A 22830-nucleotide genomic window follows, 5' to 3' on the forward strand; every position below is an offset into this window, starting at 1 on the left:
ACGAGAGAACAGTTTTTCTCGGTCTGCCAATTTATTCTTTGACGATTTGATTCTCTTGAAGCAGTACTGAAATGGCAACTAAAAAACGCATCGGGCGCGTAGAACAACGGTGTACTATAGATAGATACCAATATAAAAATTTTATGAAAAGTTCAAAAGGTGCGTGGGGCATGGCACAATTGACCGGTATCTCCAGTTTCGGCCTGTCTTCAATATTAAATTATCCACTTTCATACAGTCAGTGCCAGTGAAATTTCAGCTTGAATTTGCTTCAGCTGTTTTTTATCTGATCCACAGTTTATAAATACTGTTGCAGCTGCTAAACACACGCGCGTGGTAGTGGTAAAACCGTCTAAAGATGTATAAGACTGAAAACATTCGTTCCAACATTTTTCAACTTTGACCAACGCACTTCAAGCATGAGTGGTACTCTAAAAATAAAGTATTGAAACTTGACAGTGTTACACACAACTGTAAAACACTATAAAAAAACCATTTCATACCAAAAAGTACTCTAATTGGCAGGTGTCGACTATGATCACTTTTGCTTGAAGCGCGTGGCTTTGACACCAAAAAAAGCATTGAAAAAAATTATTTATTGATCATTTAGTCATGTTAGGAGGATTTTTATTTTATTTTAAATTGGTCCGATTATATATAATGATTGGCAGAAAATTAAAGAAATTTGTTGTCCGTTGCCACGTTCTAAAAAAGGTACTTGTCGAAATATCATATAAGAACAATAGAAAAGTGTTAATATAAACAACAAATTTGTTCAGATGTGTCACAATTTGTGTAGTTTTTTTTTTAAATGTCAACGAGAATTTCTGTTTCAACTTCGTGATATTCGTCATAAACAGTTTCGATAGTTTTGTAGATAATCTGAAAAACAGCTGAAAGAAAATCATGATGAAATTTCGCAGCCTCTAACTGTAATGATTTATAGTAGAGCTGTGCGGGAGGTTCTAATTTTTTGAGTGAGTTTCAAAATTGAACCACTCTGCCGTGGTAAAATCAAAGTGTGCATACCTTACTGTATTCTAAAGTTAGTTTTTACTTGATTATTCTTCTGGATAAAGTTTTCGAAGGTGTTGTTTGTGGCCAGGGCACAAGTCCATCAAAACACAATGATTTTCACAACAAAGCGTCAGTTTCAGCTGAGGTGCGAAAATGAAATAGTGCAATACTGCCTTGCAGCATCGCTCACGTCGAAACAAAAAAAAAACCACCAAGACAGAACGGTACTTTGTCTTCTTGCAGTTTTGAGCTAGACAGTAATCAGTTGTTTTCCGGCCGCAAGACAGCAATAGTTATTTGTGTATCTGTTTTGGATGATTGTTTTTAGGCAATTTCGCAAGTTGTTGCCCGAACATGCGAAAGTGTCTAAAATCAATCGTCCCAAACAGATACTCAAAAAAAATTCATGTACAGTGAACGACATCTCAAATGTCTCACTGTCAAATTTTTCTGAGAATTTTATTGTGTCATTGCAAATTCACAATGACATTCTCTGAAAAAAATGACAGTGAGACATTTGAGATGTCGTTCACTGTAAGGGGTCGAAAACCAGAGAAAAATCTCAAAACTCCCTCATTTTCGGCCCCATGAAAAAGTATTTGTGCCACCGAGAATTGAAATACGACTCTTTTCAGCACTCATTTTAGTGTTGTAAAGTGACTTATTTCAGCACCCGTTTGATGTGATATTACAACACTCAAAGCAGTGTTGATATGGAATTTGTATGAGTTGTTACAGCATTCGTTTGAGAAAATGCAAAGCAATGTGATCGATCAAATTTGAAGAGTGATGTGTTACACGATTGTAATGAGATTTTTTCAGCACACGACCCAATTTTCTTCACTTGGGTCTAGTGCTGAAAAAATCAACATTACAATACTTGTAACACAACATACTATTTTGTGCTTGAAGACTGAAAAGTTCAATTTTTCTGTACTTCACAGAGAGATATTTGCGGCCAAGAAAGTACTTTCTTGGACGCTCTCTCCGGCCGAAAATGGATTTTCATATATATATTTTTCCGGCCGTCATCAAGTGTGCCTGCTTTGTTGTTGAAATGGCTGTAGTGTCATTTCTATGTTAATGGTGTTTGTGGTTTCGTCTCATTTCAGTTTTCAAGCACAAAAATCGTCGTTTGTGACTCGTGATGAAAACTGAATTTTTCGGTATGCGTCGTAAGTTTGTCCTACTCGGCTCCGCCTCGACTAGTACCGAAAAATTCAACTTTTCATCACTCGTAATAAAATGTACGGTTATGCATTCAACGTTTTTCTCAATAAAGCGAACTAAAGTAGTTTATCTACTGTCGAAATATTGTGACTTCGTCGCTCATTTCCGACAAACTATAAATAAAACATTGTTCCTAACTTATGCTAAAAGGCTTTTTTAACGAACGAGAGTTTCCAGCACGAGCCGGAAGCATGCGTTATAAAAAATACGATACTTTTCGTCACTGAGAAAAATGTTCCGATACGATTCTTGTTGCGAAAATAGCTAATTAATGTTTGGATATATTTTGCTTTTTTCTAAATTAAAGCAAGTATTAACGTGAATGTGAACATATTTTGATTCGGTTTTACTATCCATCGATATTATGCTTCAATGTGTGTATTTCAAACTAAGTGAAACTGTGATAAATATTTGCACTCGCAAAAGTGTGTAGTTGTCTGTTGTAACAGCGAAAAATAAAAAAAATTATAAAATAAAATATATGTGTTTGTCATGTGAATATTGTCTGCGTAACATGTTTACAAAATAGCATTGAATATACCTTACCGTAGTATTACACCATAGACAAATTTATATAAATAGAGGGTGCCATATTGACACGAAAATTGACATGAAATTGAATCAATATAATCATACCTACACGACATTTACAGTACCGGGTATACCCTTTTCGGAATATTATTGATTGATTATATGACACTCAGTGGAGCGATAGGTTTATATATGGGGTGGATATGAAGATTGTCAAAATATTTGAGAAGCACGTAAGTAGTAATTGTTTACTCAAAATCGAGTCGGTGGAAAATTAGAAAGTGTTTGTTATGTATGTCAGTGTAAACCTCACCAGGAGTCCTTTTTGGCTGTCGTTGAACAGTTTGGTATTTCAGCGACACTCTGACATGCACACATGTTTTCTGGTCGATGAATTTCCTTCATTCGAAACGAAAGCAAATATCAAATCAAATTTATTTGCGTTACAACTTTAGCATTTCGTACTATACAATCGAATGTGTATGCATTCAACCGACAAATAAGCAAAAATCTCACAAGATTAAGACTTTATTGTCGTTTCAGGTGACGTCCTTGAATGGTTTTGAAATTGGGTTACAAGTCTTTCGATATACTACTTCAGGCGAAATTCTTCGTCAATCTGTGTATCAAATAGACATTAGTTGATAGTCAGAGAAAGGTGCAAACGAACCTGACTTCGTTTTTATGGAAACTTTCTATTGTTTCTAACTTTGATTTCACTTTTCGCAAATTGTTTTCAGCAATGAGCAGAAGAAAATTCAACCTTAGCTAAACCTTACAGATTGAAAAATGACTTAAAAAACAATCAGTTTTTTTAATGCTAAAATATTTACTTAACCTAAGGAGACAACCAAAGCTGTTGTTATCAAATCAAAATTGAGTCAGAAAAAGGCTTGTTTTCTTAATTTATTATAATAATAATAATTATTATTTTTTAAATATCATCATTAGCATCAGAGAATATTTCAGGATGTGAGTAAGTCTTGAATGACAATAGTTTGGAATCGAGACCCCTCAACAACGAGTTCGGGGGTTTGTAAAAACAATTGGCAATCCGCTCATATGAAAAGTTACCAAATTTGCAAATAACAGAGTTCTCATGTAAAAAGGTCTTGCTAAGCGCTCTTACAGCTGGGCCGTGAAGGTGCACGTTAAGCCTCGGGACTTTCGTAACTTCATGCAATTTCTCAGTAGAGATAAATTTGTAATTCTCCCTTGACCTTCTAAAATTTATTGCCATACGGAGACATCTATTTTCAAAAAGTTTCAACCTCTTAACCAAGTATTTGGGCAGACTATGCCATATCTCCAACGCATAGGTAAGAACCGGTCTCAGTATAGTCAAGTAGACCTTAACTTTGACATCTTGCGAAATACCATTGTTAGTATTCATAATAGGATATAGCTTGTGTAACCCTGCGTGCACTTTGAGTAACATCCTATTCACATGTTCATTGTGTTTCATATTCGGTTGGACGTAGTAACCGAGAAAGTGAACGCTCTTTCTGTATGGAATCTTTGAGTCATTCATTTGAAGAGAGTAAAAATCATTATTGATAGCACTTTTGAGATTTGACCTCTGAATAAGGATTGCTTCAGACTTTTCCACGTTCACTCTAATTTTCCACTTATGGTAGTAGCGCTGCAACCTGTAGAGGTGGCTTTGCACATTAGACTTTGCTCTACTTTGCGATAATCTGGTCGAGAAGGTGCTCGTTTCGTCTGCGAAGACCGTTAGAGTAGTGTTCAAATGAGTTGGAAGATCTGTTAAAAATATAATAAAGAGCAAAGGCCCCAGTATTGAACCTTGTGACCAATTGACTAATACCGGATCTGACAGCTGGTTTCTCAACTTAACTGAAATGTCGATCTTTGAGGTAGGAAAGGATAGTCTTAATGAGGTAATGGGGAAGCTTCATCTTTACCAGTTTATAAATAAGTCCTTCGACCCACATCGTGTCAAAGGCCATTGAAACCCATAATAGCCTCTTCAAAGAATCTTATGAAAGCGTGTACTGTCGAGTGCCCACCCCTAAAACCGAATTGATGGTTTGGCAGTAGATTGTTCTCATCGCAGTATTCGAGAATCCTAATATGGACTACCTTTTCAAGGAGCTTGCTCAAGCCGTTCAGGAGACTAATAGGTCTAAAGTTTTTGGCCTCATTTGCCGGCTTACCCGACTTAGCTATTGGTATAACATGAGCTGCCTTCCATGAGGATGGATAGTATCCGATGCTCATTATACAATTAAACAATTTCGCCAAAAATTCATGTTCTGACTCAGGGAGCTTCTTCAAAACGACGTTCGGAATAGCATCCGGGCCAAAGGACTTTTTATTCTTGATATTTTATAGAATACGTTGAATCTCATTAGCGTCTGTAAAACGAGGTTCGAGCACAGTTGACGCAGTCACCCGATAGAATGAATTTATCTCAGACATTACAGCCTCGTCAAACTCGACATCACCCATTTCTCTATTTTGTTTGTGAATTTCATCGCACACTCTACCTATAGTGTTCGCTTTGTCAAATAGATTACTAACCAGAGAACCATCGTTTGCCTTTAGTTCAGGCACAGGTTTTCTACGATCACCCGAAAGCTTGTTTATGTTTCTGAACATTTTGGTATCTGGTCTAATTTGTTTCAATCTATTCATGAGAATTGCGGAATCCCTAGCGTTGATGCTATTGTTTATGGCTAAGTCCAAACTACTTATTTCCAATTTCAGCCAAGGATCCTTGAGATTACTTCGAAAGTATGCCCTTCTCAACCTCTTCTTCTTGGCAATGCAATCCTTCAGGTATGTTGAAAAATGATTCACACTGATGAAGCATTTCGTAGGAATAGATTCCTCCATTCGCAAACTAATCACTCTCGTCAAATGTTCAACACAAGAATCTACGTCATTGAGTGGTCCCATACGCAGGTTATCACCCACGACCTCTTTAAATCTATCCCAATTCGTGCTCTTGAACATGAAATGCCGAACTGGGACCTCGTAAGAAACGTTGTTGTCAATCTTAATATTCCATCTCCAACTAATAAATGAGAGTTAATTCGTACGGAAATTAGATGGAAAATGTCAGTTTTAAACAGCTGGACACAATATTCGCCTAGTCGGTTGGCCTGTAGAGGCGTCACATTTTTTTTATAGTACTTCATTCTCACTAGACTATTTTTTTGTGTAACAACTTCACATTGATTTATTCCCATGAAATGTCACAGCAGTGAAGTTTGTTCATGAAAAAACAGTGACAGCAGACTTTTGATGAAGAAACGTGCTAAATTGTAATAGATTTTACCCTAAGTTTCTAAACTCCATTCTCCTATATATGTTCTAGTCTCGATTCTAGCAGACAGTAGTAGATTACGTCCCTGTTTGGAACGTCTATTTTGTCCCACAAGGCCAAATACAAAGTTCCAAGCAATTCAGCAATTACGTAAGTTATTTTACTCACTAAACACTGCGAAACGAGTTTTACCGCTCATATCAATGAAGTAATTACTTATTTCCAGTGGAGCAATGAGTAAATGTTGATTCTTGTTGAAGCAAACATTAGGAAACGGAAACAGTTATATTATAGAATACTCAGCTAATCACATTTCCTGTTTCACTTTTTTTATATATATTTATTTGAACAACTGAGAACAACATGAATTTAAAGAGTGACCGACAATGAATAGTAGATTACACTGGATGCTGCGAAAGTAATTCAATACATAAGGTAACAATTTTGCGATAAAGGGAAACTCACGAATGTCTTTTAGGATCAACAAGCTTCGGTAACTGTAATTTTAACATAGGCCCAATGAACTTAGTGACATATTTTTACCAAGACATCCAAGACGTCCAAATCTATTTTTTACTATGATGACTCGTTTTTACGGACAAAAATGTAGTAGACCACATGATCTTAAAAAATTAGCCGTCATTGTTTCATGGGGTAGTACGAAAAACAAATATTATCTATCTGCTTTTAGGGAGGTTTGGTGGGTTCTCGCAAACGCAGATAAAATATAGTACCTAACTGCTTCCAATTAATTTGGCTAGTAGGAAGTTTATAGCCCGAGCCAAAGGCAGGTACTATGAGAATGTCTCGTCCAAAAATATGTCACTAAGTTCCGTGGATGTATTACAAGATTTTTTCCAAATTAATGATAGTTTATTGCCTTCCTCCTTCGAATGTTGAATATCACAAAGGAATGGGACATTGAACTTTTGACATTTTTTGTATTTTGATTAAGAATGTTATTGTAAACAAAAAATTGTTCTACACTATTACAGAATTTTCAAGTTTTGTACTTTTAATTCATATTTGAATTACGGCTACGACCCAAATTCAACCTAAAAGCAAACCTTTTTCGTGAGAGAATTAAGAAAAAATGACATGAGAAGAAAAGAGAGGCATATAGAGACGTATAGTCTTTTTTATGTTTGACTGATCCTTGAAAATCAGAAAACAATTAATTAAAAATATAAATGTTTATAATTTTGCGATAGTTTAGAATAATTTGTTGCTTAGAATAATGTTGTCTATCGAAATTATTGAAACTTCAGTCCCCCATTTACGTAAAATGAACCGAAAATATTCTTCATGTAATATAGCATTTTCCCAGCTGCAAAACTGCCATGTAATGTTCATCTTTCGTATGGCGCAGGTTATTAAAAAAAAAAATAGACGCAGTTACACTAATTCAGTCGACTTGCAAATTCTCACTCTTAGTCCTGGTTAGTTATCAACATAATATCTGTCGTATCTGTCTATACCTACATAGCAACCGACTATCTGCTTTGTTTGCATAAATATGACCTACATGTATATAATATGCTAACTGATCACATAAAGCGATTGCTTACCTTTTTCTTTAGAAATCGTTGTACGGTCAGTGAATGTTTTTTCTTCGTCTCTGTAGGTAACTCAATACTTTTAAATACTATAAAACCAGGCCGGAAGGAAAGTTGTCTCGTTAAATTTATAATGGCAACGACAATTTATTTCCATATCGCCTTGAGATGGTGCTTATAGTATTCGTACCATAAATAATAAAAACAATTTAAATAAAAACAATTCCTATTGTGTTTTGCGACTGTAACCATCAGTTATATAGTTCGACGTAAAGTTTCGTCCATTCGATAATTTTGAAAACAATATAATATCGAATAGGTTCTTAAAGTGAATATCTTTAAATTTAATTTTACAGAAGATTCCTCCATCATTTGCTCAAACTATGCGCTAAACTTTGTGCCTTCTGTATGTCGTGTCTATTCTCGTATAATGGAATATAATTGAAACAAGGGATACAATTTATATGAAAGTTAAAAGTCAAACTTTACACTTTGTAGAGCAGCATATGTGTGTAGTATACATACCGAGTATATCGTGCACATATAAAAAGGGCTTACCCTTCTTACATAAGATCGTATGACATGTGACACCAACTTTACTAACTTGATTTTCACATACCCCTTCTGCGTTCTCATATAAATGTGTCATGGAACGTATACACATGAGGTATAAGAGATTGTAGTGTTAAATGAATATTTTGTTTGAAAACATTTAATGAGAGTGTTGGAAGCGTAATACACACATTGCAAAAAAAAAACCTTTCTCAGCCGACTCTGGTATGGCGTATATATGAATTTCTAAATTTAGATCAATTTCCTTTGAAAACACTTTTGATCGTCACCAAAAACGTCGACAAAGTGTCACTCAAAAGATACGGTTCTTTTTTTTTGCGTCATATTTACACATACCATTCCCAACGGTACACCGATTTATATATTACTTACAATTAAAATATCAATATTTACCTTTTTAGGTTACATAACACGTTGAATTTGATTCCTCTCAAAATGTGCCATTATTTTTACATTATGAGGGGAGAGGTTTTCACATTTCGCATACACTTAATATAACGTACAGACACGGTACAAGCAACTTTTTCCATGCATGCATCCATACCATATATCGTTACCATTAGTGAATTTTATATGTAATATACACACAACGGAATATAACCTACCGAAAATTTATACATGTGATAATGTTTTTGAGTTTAAAAGGGTGAGACATGTGATGCTGAGAGCATATTATTAGATTGTCACGTCTTAAAAGTTGAATTACCTTTGACATATAATTTTAAGATAAGTAAGTATTCATAACGACATGATGAGTTACCTTCCTTTTTGCAAATTTTTGGTTTAATTGATATTATGTGCGTGAAATAAATGATGGTTGCGATGTGTGAAATACGTTCGGTTAGGAGTAAATTGAGGTTAATTTTGAGTGAAACATTTGTGTTTCCAGCATAGCTTGTATTAAGCATTGTACTGTTGAACTTTATATTAACTTTTCGATGATGATATGGTACACATTCGATGCGCGTACAACGGTGTACGAGTGCTGGTAACGGAATTTCGTTTACAAGCGAATGAATCACATTGTATCTATGGTTTAATGAATGCATTTTCTTTGGAATATTGTGTTCAATTTATGCCAGTAGGATGGAAATACATCAAGAGTGACTGTACAGAACAGATCTATGAATATCGTGTAAAGATTTATTGTTGAAAACATTTTTGAACGTAGAGTGAAACAATTGACAACGACTTTCAAGTATATTTCAACTACTTTTCAAAAATTAGCGAGATTGGTTAAAATTTAAAGATTTGTATGTAAGACACGCTATTTGTAGTGCTCATGATCTACTGGTCCGATTTAAAAAATCTTTTTTCCTGGATTATTAGTCAAAAATTATCATTTGCTGTTGCATTTGCTTTTACGAAAATTATTTTTCCGTAGATATACTCGAAAAAACCTTAAACCACTATATCAGCAAGCCCTTCCTAACACTCACATCTTCCAACTTATGATCTTCCTTTTTTATGATTATTCTTTACGATAAATTATGAACAACGCTTTTCCTAAATGGCGCTGGAAATACAAGCGAAAGTCGCGATATTTCAACACTTGTTGGGAAACAAAATTTTTTGGACATATTAGGTCTGACACTGCGCTATTCTATAGATTGAGTGTTTGCTTTGTCCCCTTTGGCGGAAAATTATATTGAAAACAAATTGGTGTCGAACATTTTATGATAAATAATCGTCAAACATTTGTCAGAGCCTTTGGTAAGGTAATAAATCTACGCAGAGTCATAATACCAACTCGCTTAGATGTAAGGCATCATCCATAAACGCGTGAAGACTATTTACATCTCTTCCTATCACCAGTTTCACCTTATTCACATGCGACCAGTTTATCCAAGGCCTTCTCAATAGAACAAACTGACTCATAACGTCAAAAGCAAAGCAAATTATCATTTTAATTATCGAGGCTGATTCTGTTATGTGTCATTTCTTGAACTAATTCGAATTAAATGATTGAACGTCATAAGAAATTGTGACACTAAAGATCGAAATTTTACAAAACAAAAAGTAGCTCACAACTCTCGCAGCCCAATCCTGGATTGATCGATGAAAAATCTGTCACTTCATTTGTAGTAGCATGCATGTAGATTATACTAGCTATAGGTCATCGTTTATTTTTGTCGTAGTAGTCAATAACAGATGACATAGTCATAGTGACATTCGACTCGGGCTACGAACCTAGGTTCTCCTTTTCCTAGTTCTTCTAGCTCCTTCTAATTCTCAAAACAAAAAACTTTCAAGCAACAACGTATTCTCAAAAAATAACTTCTTCAGACAGAGTAGATGACACATTTAACACATCGCAAGCACTGAAAGTTAAGCAAAGTAGCGAAATATTAACACCTTTCCAGATTCCGTTCGTTTGAGGATATTTTGTCACTACAACGTCGAACTATGTTCAATGCTCCATACCGTCAATAATGTCCATTAAAGAGAATTTTTAATTTGCTTTCATTTCCCTAAAGTCTATTAATTTTACTCAATGAGAATGTTCAAAAGTAATTGCGATATAAAAAGATTATGATGCTCAGCACTAATGGATCAGAATGATGATGGAAAAGCAGGAAAAAAGGGTTGCATTTAACTATAAAAAAGGAGTTGGAAGGCGAAAAAAAGCACACAATTGACACATACTTACCTATTGTACAAAGATGCTTGAAACAATACAACAGTGAAGCGTATACGCCGCGTTTATCTATCGTTTTTGTTACCATTAGGGTTAAATACGTACTAAAGAAATTCAATTTATTTAATTGCCCAAAGAACAAAAAGTTACTTTGGGGTTTTATTTGACGAAAAATATGGTGGCAAGCGAAAAGGGGTGAAAATTATTATATTGTAAACATTCTTCAAGATCTTATACTGTTTGGTTAAGCTGCCTCTTGTTTAATTGAAAGGCGAACGAAAATGAGGGATAAAAATGATTGACAAATGCGCCATAATGTTCAAACTTTTTAGGTGTTAAACGAATTCTTAAGTGGTTTATGTTAAATGAAATTTTTATGTATGCGCGACACATCATTTGGTTTCAGAAAAGAGGTGCTTTAAATCATGCATATCCGATCGTCTGTGTAATATTAAGTTTAATGTTTCTTTTGGTTTTTTGTTTTGTTTGTTCGTCTCCAACAGACTTGAAACCTGGCATTCCGATTACTAAGGAAGCGTTAGGACGACAGCACGTTTTTTTTTCAACTTCATACGTTAATTGACGCTTGATTATTTTTTTCACCATTTGCGATGTGGAAAGTGCATCTGAAGAAAAGTTTACTTGCGACGCGTGAAAATATTTTTGAGCGGAAAATATTTTAAAATTTTAGTAGTCCCGAGCGAAGCCGGAGTATTCCATTAGTACCAAATAATTGAACAGCTGAGTGCATACCTTTACTAATTTTAATGAGATTATGATATCAAGAGCAACCAAAACTTCGACTGATGAATCGTCATAGAAAGTTTCAAGTTTGTTTAAAGTCAAATGGGAAAACTTTACTAAGCACACATTCTGTCGAGTCTATAAATTAATTTCAAATTTATTGTTGCGACTCGTCTCTACATAAAGCGGAATGATAAATGAATATCAAATTCACACTCGAAACGATTTATTCTGACTGCCTTTTTCTTCACAATTTTTGAGGTGTACGTAGAGCTTGAGTTGAGTCTGATTTCGCGATAAAGTTGTTACGAGTCGGATTAAAAAATTTCGATTTTTCTTAACGGTAGCAGGGAGAACAATGACAAACGTCAAGATTTTAACGAAGCAATTTAGCAGTAGACTGTAGAAATAATAGAAACTACCAAGTGAATGCTTTTCGACAATAAGTAGTCACACGAGTATCGGTTTGCAACATGTCGACTAAAAATCACCGAGAAAAACCGGAAGTTTTATAGTCGATTTTATAGCCAATTTACTGCGTTAAATTATTGCGGTCGATTAACAAAAACAATCCGTAGAGGACGTATAGAAAAAGCCCATTTGTCATGCAGAAAGGGCAAATTGAAATGTCAAAAATAGGAGCAAATATTTATCCAGAAATATTTTGTCACATCATTTTGTCGCTATGCCGAAACGAAAGTGTAAACTTATCTGAAAATTGTTAATTGCTCTTTTGTTGTTTTTGTTCTTATCCGTTTGCACCCAATCCAAACCCGAAAACTTATTCCCGCACATTCAATACGACTTATATATATTACACATCCCATCAGAACCAAACCATTTGCACTCATTCCATTACGCTTAAATCTTATTTCCAAAAATTTCCATTTAACGCGAAAATGTCGCATTGCTTTTAAAGTTTTCTCGCCAAAAAGGGGTGAATAAACAAAACAAATGAGCATGGTTGTAGTATGAGCAACGAACATCGTTTGTCTAAGTCTACTTTAAGACCAGTTTTAAGCATAATCACCCTGCTTCTCGTAAAATAAACGCGCTTTTCATCATACGTATATATATATGCACAGAGAATATATACATTTCTTCTGGCACTCATACACCCTTTACCCGATTTTACAACGCTAGCTACCATATAGATCGTGTATACCCATGCTCGATGTGTATACAATGTATTATGTGTATTGTCTTCTAATCTCTTAAACAATTTCTTTAGCTTAAACTCCTTTTAAATGTCATGGCCCATTTCACAATGTTTCCTTGTTTAAATAACATTACGCGAACTGTTTAAGATGTGTCTTTCCGAATAATGTGCTGTATAATATAAAATGATGAGAAAATCCACCAAATAAATAAATATAAAGAGAAGCGGGCTCTGATGTATGCATGGCAGTTATATACCTGTGGTTCGTTTTCTAAATTGGGTTATTTGTTGCTTTTCGACTGAGATAGATTTCATCAAAATTTAAATTGAAGTTCGGTTGTTTTGAAATGGAACGTGCTAGATTACAGATTTTGTGTTTTTGAGCTCAAAATGACAAACAGGATACGGTCGACGATATGTTATTCGGCCAGAAAATGCAATTAAAATGTTGGTATACCGTTTAAAGGTTTTTTTTTACTGCTTCCTAAACATCCACGTCTCGTCACAACAATACGATCAAAAAAATTGTATGAAATCAAACGTAGCCGGAGTCCTCACGGTATTCTCGGCAAAAACAATTCTGTTTCTAAAATGTACCAAACTGTTAACTATTACAAAAACCGGGATAGTATGTACCAATGTACAAAGCGTACAAAGTGACAATTCATTACTACACGGAAAAAAAATGTACCGTCCGAGACGTACATCCAGCTACCACTCACTCGTACATAGCGAGGACAGAACCAATGGTTCACACAGACGTACATTTACTGCAAAATCGTACATTATACGACTGAAGCGTAAACTCGTGGTACATTGTACAAATTAAAAAATTCTACGAAATGGCGTTTAAAGAATAAATTAGTTTTTAAAACTATAATATCGATACTCAATGGTTTTCAATTGCATACTATTTAGAAATGCAAAAAAAATTAAGTTTTTTCCAAATTCGTGTGACCCGAGCGGTCACCCTTCCAAGTACTAACCACGACCAATGATGCTTAACTTTGACTATGTTGCTGCTGTCGACGTTACCAATGCTGCTATTGAAGATATATGAATATGATATTTTGTTCTGTTCCTAATTGTACATCTGTCCATGTTGCATTATTCTTTATATTAAACTGAATAAAACTGAAGAATTTTCAAATTTGGCAACAGGATTGTATTTAATCTGAGTTGCCATTAACTTCCTCAGCAAAATATATATTTTCAAATTGAATTTTTGAATTTTGTTGTTGAAAATATTCGAAATATTCAGAGGCGTGACGTTTTTTGTATATTTTTTTACGATACTTTTTTCTTTATTGAAAATTGTTGTTTTGCTTGCTTTGACCAATTTAAAAAACAATTCGCCTTGCGTGAACGTTTTTTTTTATTGGTTGCCTTGCATTCGGATGCTATGACCATCCAGCTTCAGGGCTAAAAATTACATTCATATTTAGAGCTACTTGTCTTAAAACTATATCATTCCTTTTATAACTTACGTTAATATCAAAATTATCACGAAGAAATTTGCTTGTTTTGTTTTTGTTATTGCACTTTACTTTTTTCTTCTACGCGTCGCAGTTTTCATTGCAAACATTTAATTGTGTTTGTCAAATATATATATTCAAAAGTTTTTGGAAGCCAATCATCACGCTCTCAACGTTTATTGTTATTTGATTAATTCTCTTACGTTACTACGTAATTCAGTGCGTGTGAACATGTAGAAAGAATGTAAACTTTCGTTTGAATACTATTCAATAAATAGACACCACGTGTCAAGTGACTTATTGGCACAGTCGGTTGCACGTTAGCGTCAAGAGAGAGAAGACCCGTGTTCGATTCCCGGCTCACTAACACTTTATTTATTGCAACTTTTTTTTAATTTTTTTTTATGTTCCCCGTCTTTATGCATGTTAAAATGTGTGTAACATAATAACTAAAAAAATAATTGTAAATTAAATTTGACTTAGTAGAAATTACGATTCTTCAATGTAATAAGTACGTTTCGGATGTACATCATCGTACAAACTACTCGTACAACCCTGTACAGCTGAAACGTACATAGCGAGGACAGAACCAATGGTTCACACAGACGTATATTCAACGTCTAAAAAGTAGATTAAACATCAATGACGTACATTTTACTTATGAATCGTAGGATTTACGTTTCAGCTGTAGAACATTAAACGACTGCAACGTACATCAGAAATTTCGTTTTTTCCGTGTACTACTACATGTAACATTTTAGATTCACGCTGCTACACGTTTTAACTGTACGCTGGAAGTGTCGTACGTAATTTGTATAGTATACGGTTCTGATGTAGTTGGTACTATTCTATGCTAAATTTCGCCATTTTTAAGTAGTATAGTAAGCCCATGAAAGAGCGCACGATGCGGTTGAATGAATTTTAACTGATAATTTCGATGCAATTGTGATATTTTCGGATATTATTAGTCAGCTCGGAGCCCTGAACAAGGTTCCACAAAAAATTTTGATTTTCATCCGTACCGTCGGTGACATTGGTGCATAGCCCATCCAGTTAACAGAGAGAGTGGTGGAAAACTGGTTGTGGTTTCAATCGATAGTGCCTGTATTTCTAATAACAACTGTACAAAAATTTGGTACTAATAAATAGTTCTAGCAGTAGAGCAACATTTCCCCTACCAATGACCAAAAAATTATTTTTGGAGACCATCTACATAGAGGCCAACAGTAGCTCAAAGTATTTCTTTCATTTTTGGTGAAAAAAATATTTGTAATTAAAGTGGTTAATTCTGAAATTCTGGAAGTCTCAGCTGTCCATCGACACCATACATGCAATGACTCATGTCAACAGTGCCAATGTGTTGGGTTAATAATAAAATGTGTCCTTCTACAGCGAAATTTTGTGCATGCTTTCAAATATCTATATAAATAGCAAAATATTATTTATTATTTTGCTTTTTTCGTTGTCTCTATATCTTTCTTAATCAAAAAAATCATACCAGCGCACATGGAATGTTTTTAGTGGTTTTTGTAGACGGAGGCACCACGAGTAAGAATAACATAACAAGAAAATATTTCGATGGGAAATTTTTTAATTAGATCGATTTTTCATTTTTTTGGGACCTGCGGGAAGCTTTGAAGACTGTTCGGACTCTACTGGTGACTCGTTTGATCACAAAATTATAGTTGCTGTTTAGCCTGAGGTCTAAGCTTTACGGCGATACCAATCATGATATTCATGACTACCAACAAACATCTTTTATGAAGCAAAGTCATACAACTAGGTCGCTGCAAATTTGAAAGGCAGTGCGTTAAGTATGAGTGATACTCTAAATAGGGTACTGAAACTTGACAGTGTGTCATATAACTGTAAAACACTGCAAAAACCATTTCATAAAAAATAGTACTCTATTTGCAAGCTGTGGACTATGATCACCTTTGCTTGAAGTGCGTTTATTGTAATCATTCTATTTAGTACAAAACTGTTACCTCATGTAATCGCTGAAGCTTTCGCGGCATCCACTGCAATATACTATTATGAGGTTGTAGATTGCAACGACATTACTGCACCATGAAAACAAGACAGCCGGAGAAAAATAAGAGATCACAATTACAATTCTTTTCATTCATTCCAATCCCCATGCATTACCAATGTCAAGACACTTAATTTTGGATATCTGTGTATATGAGCATGGATATCGCATTGGAATGAATAACATGAATTGGATTGTAATCGCAGCGTTCCCACAGTGTCCAACTTTCCTACTTTGTCCTATATTTTGAAAATTCGTCCTACTTGTGCTACTGTCCTGCGTAGAACAATTCTGCTAAACCATTCTCATACGTTTCTATCAAAATAAAATTTGTATTCGGTTTCTACTGTGGTATGTAGTCGAATTTAATTACTGTTAAAATTTTAACTTAGAGTAGATCTGGTAGATTCGGATAAAGACGGGAATCTGTTTTAACAAAAATTTTTAACAAATCTTGATTAAATATTTGATTCACAGTACCACAGCACTGGTCATGATATTGGATAAGTTTGAGTTTGTAAAAGATTTTTTGTTTATATCATTCCGAAAATCAGCCGTAAAAGCCCTAAAATTAGTCTTTGTCAGTAAGAAGAAGTCAATCCTATGTACAAGTCTCACAAAAAAGGAACAAGAAAGGTAGAATTGCGTAATTGTGTTCCGCGATTAAAATTTTTACTAGTGATTGTAATTCGACGTTGGTATGGAGTTACTTGCTATTTTACCGTTATAATCGATATAATAAGTTTGACATAAAATAGAATTCAGTTAACTCAATACAATATCACCGGAAAACACTTTCTGACTATGTCGAAGCCCTCGGAAGTCTTAGAATTCTTGATGTGAAAATAATGTCCTACATGTCCTACCGAAGGACACGTATTTTTTGGTGGGACCACTGTAAATCGTCAAAAATGTGACTTCTTTATTTTCTGCCACAGGATTCGACAATTTAAAATTAGTTCTATTCGTTCATCCATTTTGTGACCTTTTAATATCAGTGATTATTATTAGATATATTTCTAACACTAATTAACTGTCGCTAAAGTCAGTCAAAGCTAATTTCGATATACGTTAGATCGATTAGATTTCCTCTATTAGTAGTTCGAGTATAAATCCCGAAACTGAATTTTGTTTTACAAAGTAATCGAGACCAGAATATAAAAGTAATAAGGGCGGTATCTGGACGCTATTTAATCTTACTTCACCATGTGCTTCTATACCATATACAGTGAGTAATTTTTGAACTGCAGATAAAATTTAAAAGAAGAAAATGAGATACACACGGAATTTTGAAAATCCACTCATTTTCTGTGTTTGTTTTTTACTTTAATTTTTGATTTCTCCATATAAAAATACATGCAAAATTCAAAAAAGGGCAGTAAACCACAAAACAGAAAATGTGTCAATTTTCAAAATTCCATGCAATTCCATATTGATAGAAAAAACACCGAGGCGAAGCCGAGGTTGACAACACATCGTATACGCAAAATTCCAGTGTATGCACAAGTTAGCAACAAGATTTTATTTACAGTATGGGATCTTCATTTTTTTCAACGTCACTTTTCCGCACTAGTGCACAAATGAAAATCCATTTACGCACTACTTTGATCGAACTACTGTACATAAAAATATTTAAAAATAAGATAAATGATCCTGTAGCTCATTCACTTATTTTCATACATGTCACAGCAGGCAAGTTTTGCTTACATAGCTCACATAGGATTATAAGATTACTATGCCGCAATCTATAGCTTCAAAAAATAATAAATTGAGTAAATTCATTTCTAAAATAGCTTTTTGCTTTAACATCTCCAATTTCAAAATTACCACCGTGAACATTAATTCTGTTACTTCTTCTGTTTAAGAGCTTGGTTTTTGATACAAAATCTGTTATTTCACTTGCTTTAAATTAACGCTTTCCTATTTAACATATAAAAGACAGCTATTATCTTTTATCTATAACCACTTTAAAAATGAATGACAATCTTTGACTATGCCGTCTTATTTATATAGCAAAATGCATGTTTAAAAATATCAAATAATAGTAGATTACATTGGATGCTGCGAGAGTAATTCATTCATGACATGAGCTAACAGTTTAGTAATAGAAGGAAAGTCACAAGTGTCTTTTTTAGCAACAAGAAACAGTTATCGAAGCAAGTTCCTCATAAACACACAAGTGAGTTTGCGAGGATCATAAGGGTGTTTCTGAATTCATGAATTAGCTAGCAACATCCATTGTGTTCGGGTTTATTGCCTGCACGATGCGAAAAGTGATTATCAAACCGGAATTCACGTGAACTGAACCTAAAATATTATTCAAGAGCACTAGCGTTAAAACCGATTTCGAAGGTCCTCACTCCTCACATGTAAAGATTATCACGTAATGGTTTGGAGATTGTTATTTTGTGTGATTGCAGCACAAGCCGAAGATGTCACAATTGTCATTGTCAAATAAAATACTCGAAACTAGTACGTACAGTACTATGAAATCTATCTCATGAATATACTTAGATTTAATAAAGTAATAGATCCGATACTAAAACTGATGATATACTAGCCGTCTGTTAGGAGAACATTGACCTGAGGTTGTCGTTTTTGTTTACCGTCGATGTCGATAACAAATACACAGGACTTAGACTTAGATCGCCACTGGGCTATTTCGTTTCCAGCGCTAAGATTTAACTTATCGTTGACTTTTTGTAAGGCGTTTTGAGCTCGTGTGAGGGACAACTACTGATACAGTAAAAAATGTAATGAAAAATACCAGAACTTCTAGACTGGAAACCGAAAAAGAATCCGGTTTTACACTTGTGTTTAAGTCTCTGAGCCAGCACCTTTATAGAGGTAAAATCGAACTTTTATGTAACTTCCATCTTTTTACTTGGAAAAATTAAGATTTTTCCACTGTACGTTGTCTCATATTTCCAAGTTATTTTGACAAACTTCCCGAAAACGGCATGTTTGTTGTACTGTTCCCTCTGCTAGTATAACAAAGTTATAAACTTATTACTGACCGAGAAATGCCGCACTTCTTGGATTAAGCGGAATAAACCATATGGGACTAAATTCAAGATGTTGAAAATTTAAAAAAAAAAACCCTGCCCGACGGTGAACACGTTTTTGTGTTACTCATACTTTTCATTAGACAAATAAATATTACGTTGCTTAGACGTTCAGCGAGGAATGTATTGAAAAACAGATGCAATCTGACAAAGGGTTCGGTTATCAAAAAATATATAAAATCGCGACCAACCTTTTTAAATGCCCCTCAATGAATCCTGTAATGTCTGCTTGTGGTTCATTTCACGGTTCATACAAGACTAACTTGTAATGGTGATACGTAAGGATAATCATAAGACCCACACACATACACTGATAACTTACATACGTACATACAAATACTCAAATACAAATCTATCCCACTGTACATCGAAATTCTAGTTCTAAACTTTGCATGCACGACTACTTATCGCATTAACAACGATACTTCTTCCGAATCTTCTAAAAACATTTTTATTGCGAAACTTCAACGACTACAAGACGTAAAAAAATTTGATTGGTCATAAATATTGTGTTATGATATTAGTTAATTGCCGCCCAACCAATCGAAATTGATCAACTACAAGAATAGCGCAAAGTAAACGCAAATTTAATAAAACTATCGTTGGGTATACATGACATGTCTATAAATCAAATTATCCCCCTAAGAATACTATTACACTTGCACAACGTTTTCAGTTAACATCATTTTCATCTCATAAGATAAATCACTTTTCCGTTGTACAACGGACGACAGATAAACCAGCCCATAGTTCATCATTATACCCTGAAAATAATATCATTAGGAACTGTTGGGCTTTTCGAGGTGAATTATTAAGTTAATGCAACATCATATTCGGTTCTGTCAACACATTCAACAAGATTACTCCCTTTTTACCGCAAGTAAGAATGGTGGGTACCTGGTTTAAAATACATTTGAAATATTCCGAACATTGTCTGTAAATGTTCGTAACCAAAAATGTGAAATAAATGAAATTTATTGCCGGATATTAAGCATAACCTCCAGACCCTTCACAACATGTTGGCTTTTCTATTATTTAAATTAATAACGAAAGCGCATTATTCCAATGAAGACCAAAAAAAAAAACCAAGGCGATTTTTTTACCTAATAAACTTCGTACGCTTTAACCGACGGCAAAAAGCTTTCCCGAACTTTTTTTCTTCTTATTTTTCTTGTCATTGTTAAGTCGTTGCCAGATGCAAAATAGATAACAACAGGTAACATAACGTATATATGCTCTATTCATCTCTTTTTTAAAATTATAAAAATACAAAAAAATAATAAAAATTTTATGCAAAAGTATTGGGTTCATAAAGCATCATCACCTTTCATCTTCTTCCAATACAAAAATCGATATCGTCTTGGAAAATATAACAGAAAATACATATTCTCTGAGTTTACATGAATCTTTCAACTCACTGAACGGCTGGTGTACATATATATGAAATATGTTTTAATAAAATAAAACGAGATGGTGTTAACGTCTTTAAACATTAAAATAATTAGTATCATGTGAGTGTATCCCTTTCTGACAAATACACACGTAAGACGTTTTCCATATGATCTTAAAATATACCCACACATATCCTTTATGTATCCAATCCATGTGGTAATTTAAAGGATATATATTTAAGAGCATCCTTCTCTTGCACTTATCTATTTTGGTTGCGGATATCGTTCTCCGTTCATGCAGCATTGGCTTGTTTCACTCCCACTAAAAACCCAATGTGCGGTCTCGTAAGGAAACCTTAGTGCGATAAAGGGTTAGCCACTGGTACGGTGAACCCAGTAGTGGGGCAAAGCGACTGCCATTGGTGCGCCGCAAAAAGCTTCAGTCTGTATACCGCTATGTACATCGTCGTTTGTGTACATCGACGACTTTAAGCTGTAAATGTTAGATTCTCGATTTTCTTCTACATTTTCTCATTTTCACAGTTTTCTTAGAGGAGACATGAGCATGTATTGGTAGTATACAGCCAGCAAAATAATAATGAAACATATACTACCAACGCAGCGATGCTTTCAATTATTTTTTTTTCCTCAAATCTATTTTTTCTTCTTTAACCCGTTTTTGTCATTACACCAGGTCTGGTATGTGTACCATATTATACACTAGACACATTTTATGCTACGACGCATACATTCATTTAATGTATAAAAGCTTTTCTTAGTTCGCTTTCGTTAAATCTCTCTTTGATACGACAAACTTATATGTCTGGAACTTTGTGTGTTCATGATGATATACTTTTTGTACATTATACGTGCAAATGGTACGTATAATATACACACAGTGCCAAGTATATTTCCTTGTGAAACATTCGAACATTTTTCGAAAATCGAAAAAAAAATTCCGCTAAAATGCTAAACTCATCAATTTTATTCTCCATTTTTTTTCGTTGCAGGCTTTCATCATTTCGGTCTTCCTAGTCATTTAGCGACACACGATTGGAGAAATCTAGCAAATCGTCCAGGTTTTCCACCAACACCATTCTTCAACCATCAACCGTCCCATTTTCCACCACATATGTTGTCCCGTATCGAACGAACGAATATGGGAATTTCAAGTGGTGAGTGAGCATTTTCTTTCTTTGCAAAAAAAAAAAAAATAAAAAAAAATATTTTCCATCAAGAGTAACGTTTTATTTAACTCTGTGTGTTAAATTGTGCACGGAAAATTGAAATTTCATTTTCTTTTTCTTATGATTTCCAGGCACATCACCTATAACCCAGCTAAATCAAAATTCAATCTGCAATCCACACAGTACAACCAGTCCGAAAACATCGCCCAACATTTCCTTAACAAATTCATCACAAATGACACCCACCCTAACCGATGAAAATGACAACAACAATAACGTTGACGAAGGATTTGAAAACGACAACATATCAGTAACTGGATCTCCCCCGTTAGGCAAATTCAACAGAAGATGAAGATAAACGTAGTCCGACACCCCCAACCGGTGCGTTTACATCGCTTATACAAAAAAATGCTTCGTCATTTAAGAAAAGTGATTTCTTATCGGGATTTGCATCGCACATACATCAACCTAATCAGCACGTTTTTAATCATGCCCTGGCAGCACAATTATTTTTACAGTCGCCATTAATGCCTCAACCTAGTCAATGGTTATACACACAGTTGTATGGAAATTACAACGATATGCCTTGGTTTCGGAATACATTTCAGAATGGCAGCAATTTTCGGCCAACGGCCATTAATAATGAAGAAAAAATGTGATGTTGATAATGGTACGCTGGGCAGCTAATAGTGCTATCCAGCAACTACTTTAGGCGAATTTGAAATGCAATAAATTGAAAAATTCATGATAATAGTGCTATCCAGCAACTACTTTAGGCGAATTTGAAATGCAATAAATTGAAAAATTCATGATCATGAATTTTTCAATTTATTGCATTTCAAATTCGCCTAAAGTAGTTGCTGGATAGCACTATTATCATGAATTTTTCAATTTATTGCATTTCAAATTCGCCTAAAGTAGTTGCTGGATAGCACTATTA

General features: G+C 34.4%; 1 protein-coding gene across 1 annotated transcript in view; it reads left to right on the forward strand.

Annotated features, from left to right (window-relative positions):
- The window catches only part of LOC119068950 (segmentation protein Runt), a 36973-nt gene extending 14731 nt beyond the window's left edge, over positions 1–22242 (forward strand). Inside the window, exons 4-5 of the mRNA XM_037172816.1 lie at positions 21714–21878; positions 22022–22242. Of these exons, the coding sequence (XP_037028711.1) occupies positions 21714–21878; positions 22022–22242 (386 nt within the window). The remainder of the gene's footprint in view (positions 1–21713; positions 21879–22021) is intronic.
- Positions 22243–22830: the final 588 nt, after the last annotated feature.

This window comes from Bradysia coprophila (genome assembly GCF_014529535.1).
Source record: "Bradysia coprophila strain Holo2 chromosome X unlocalized genomic scaffold, BU_Bcop_v1 contig_20, whole genome shotgun sequence".
Taxonomy (NCBI): Eukaryota; Metazoa; Arthropoda; class Insecta; order Diptera; family Sciaridae; genus Bradysia; species Bradysia coprophila.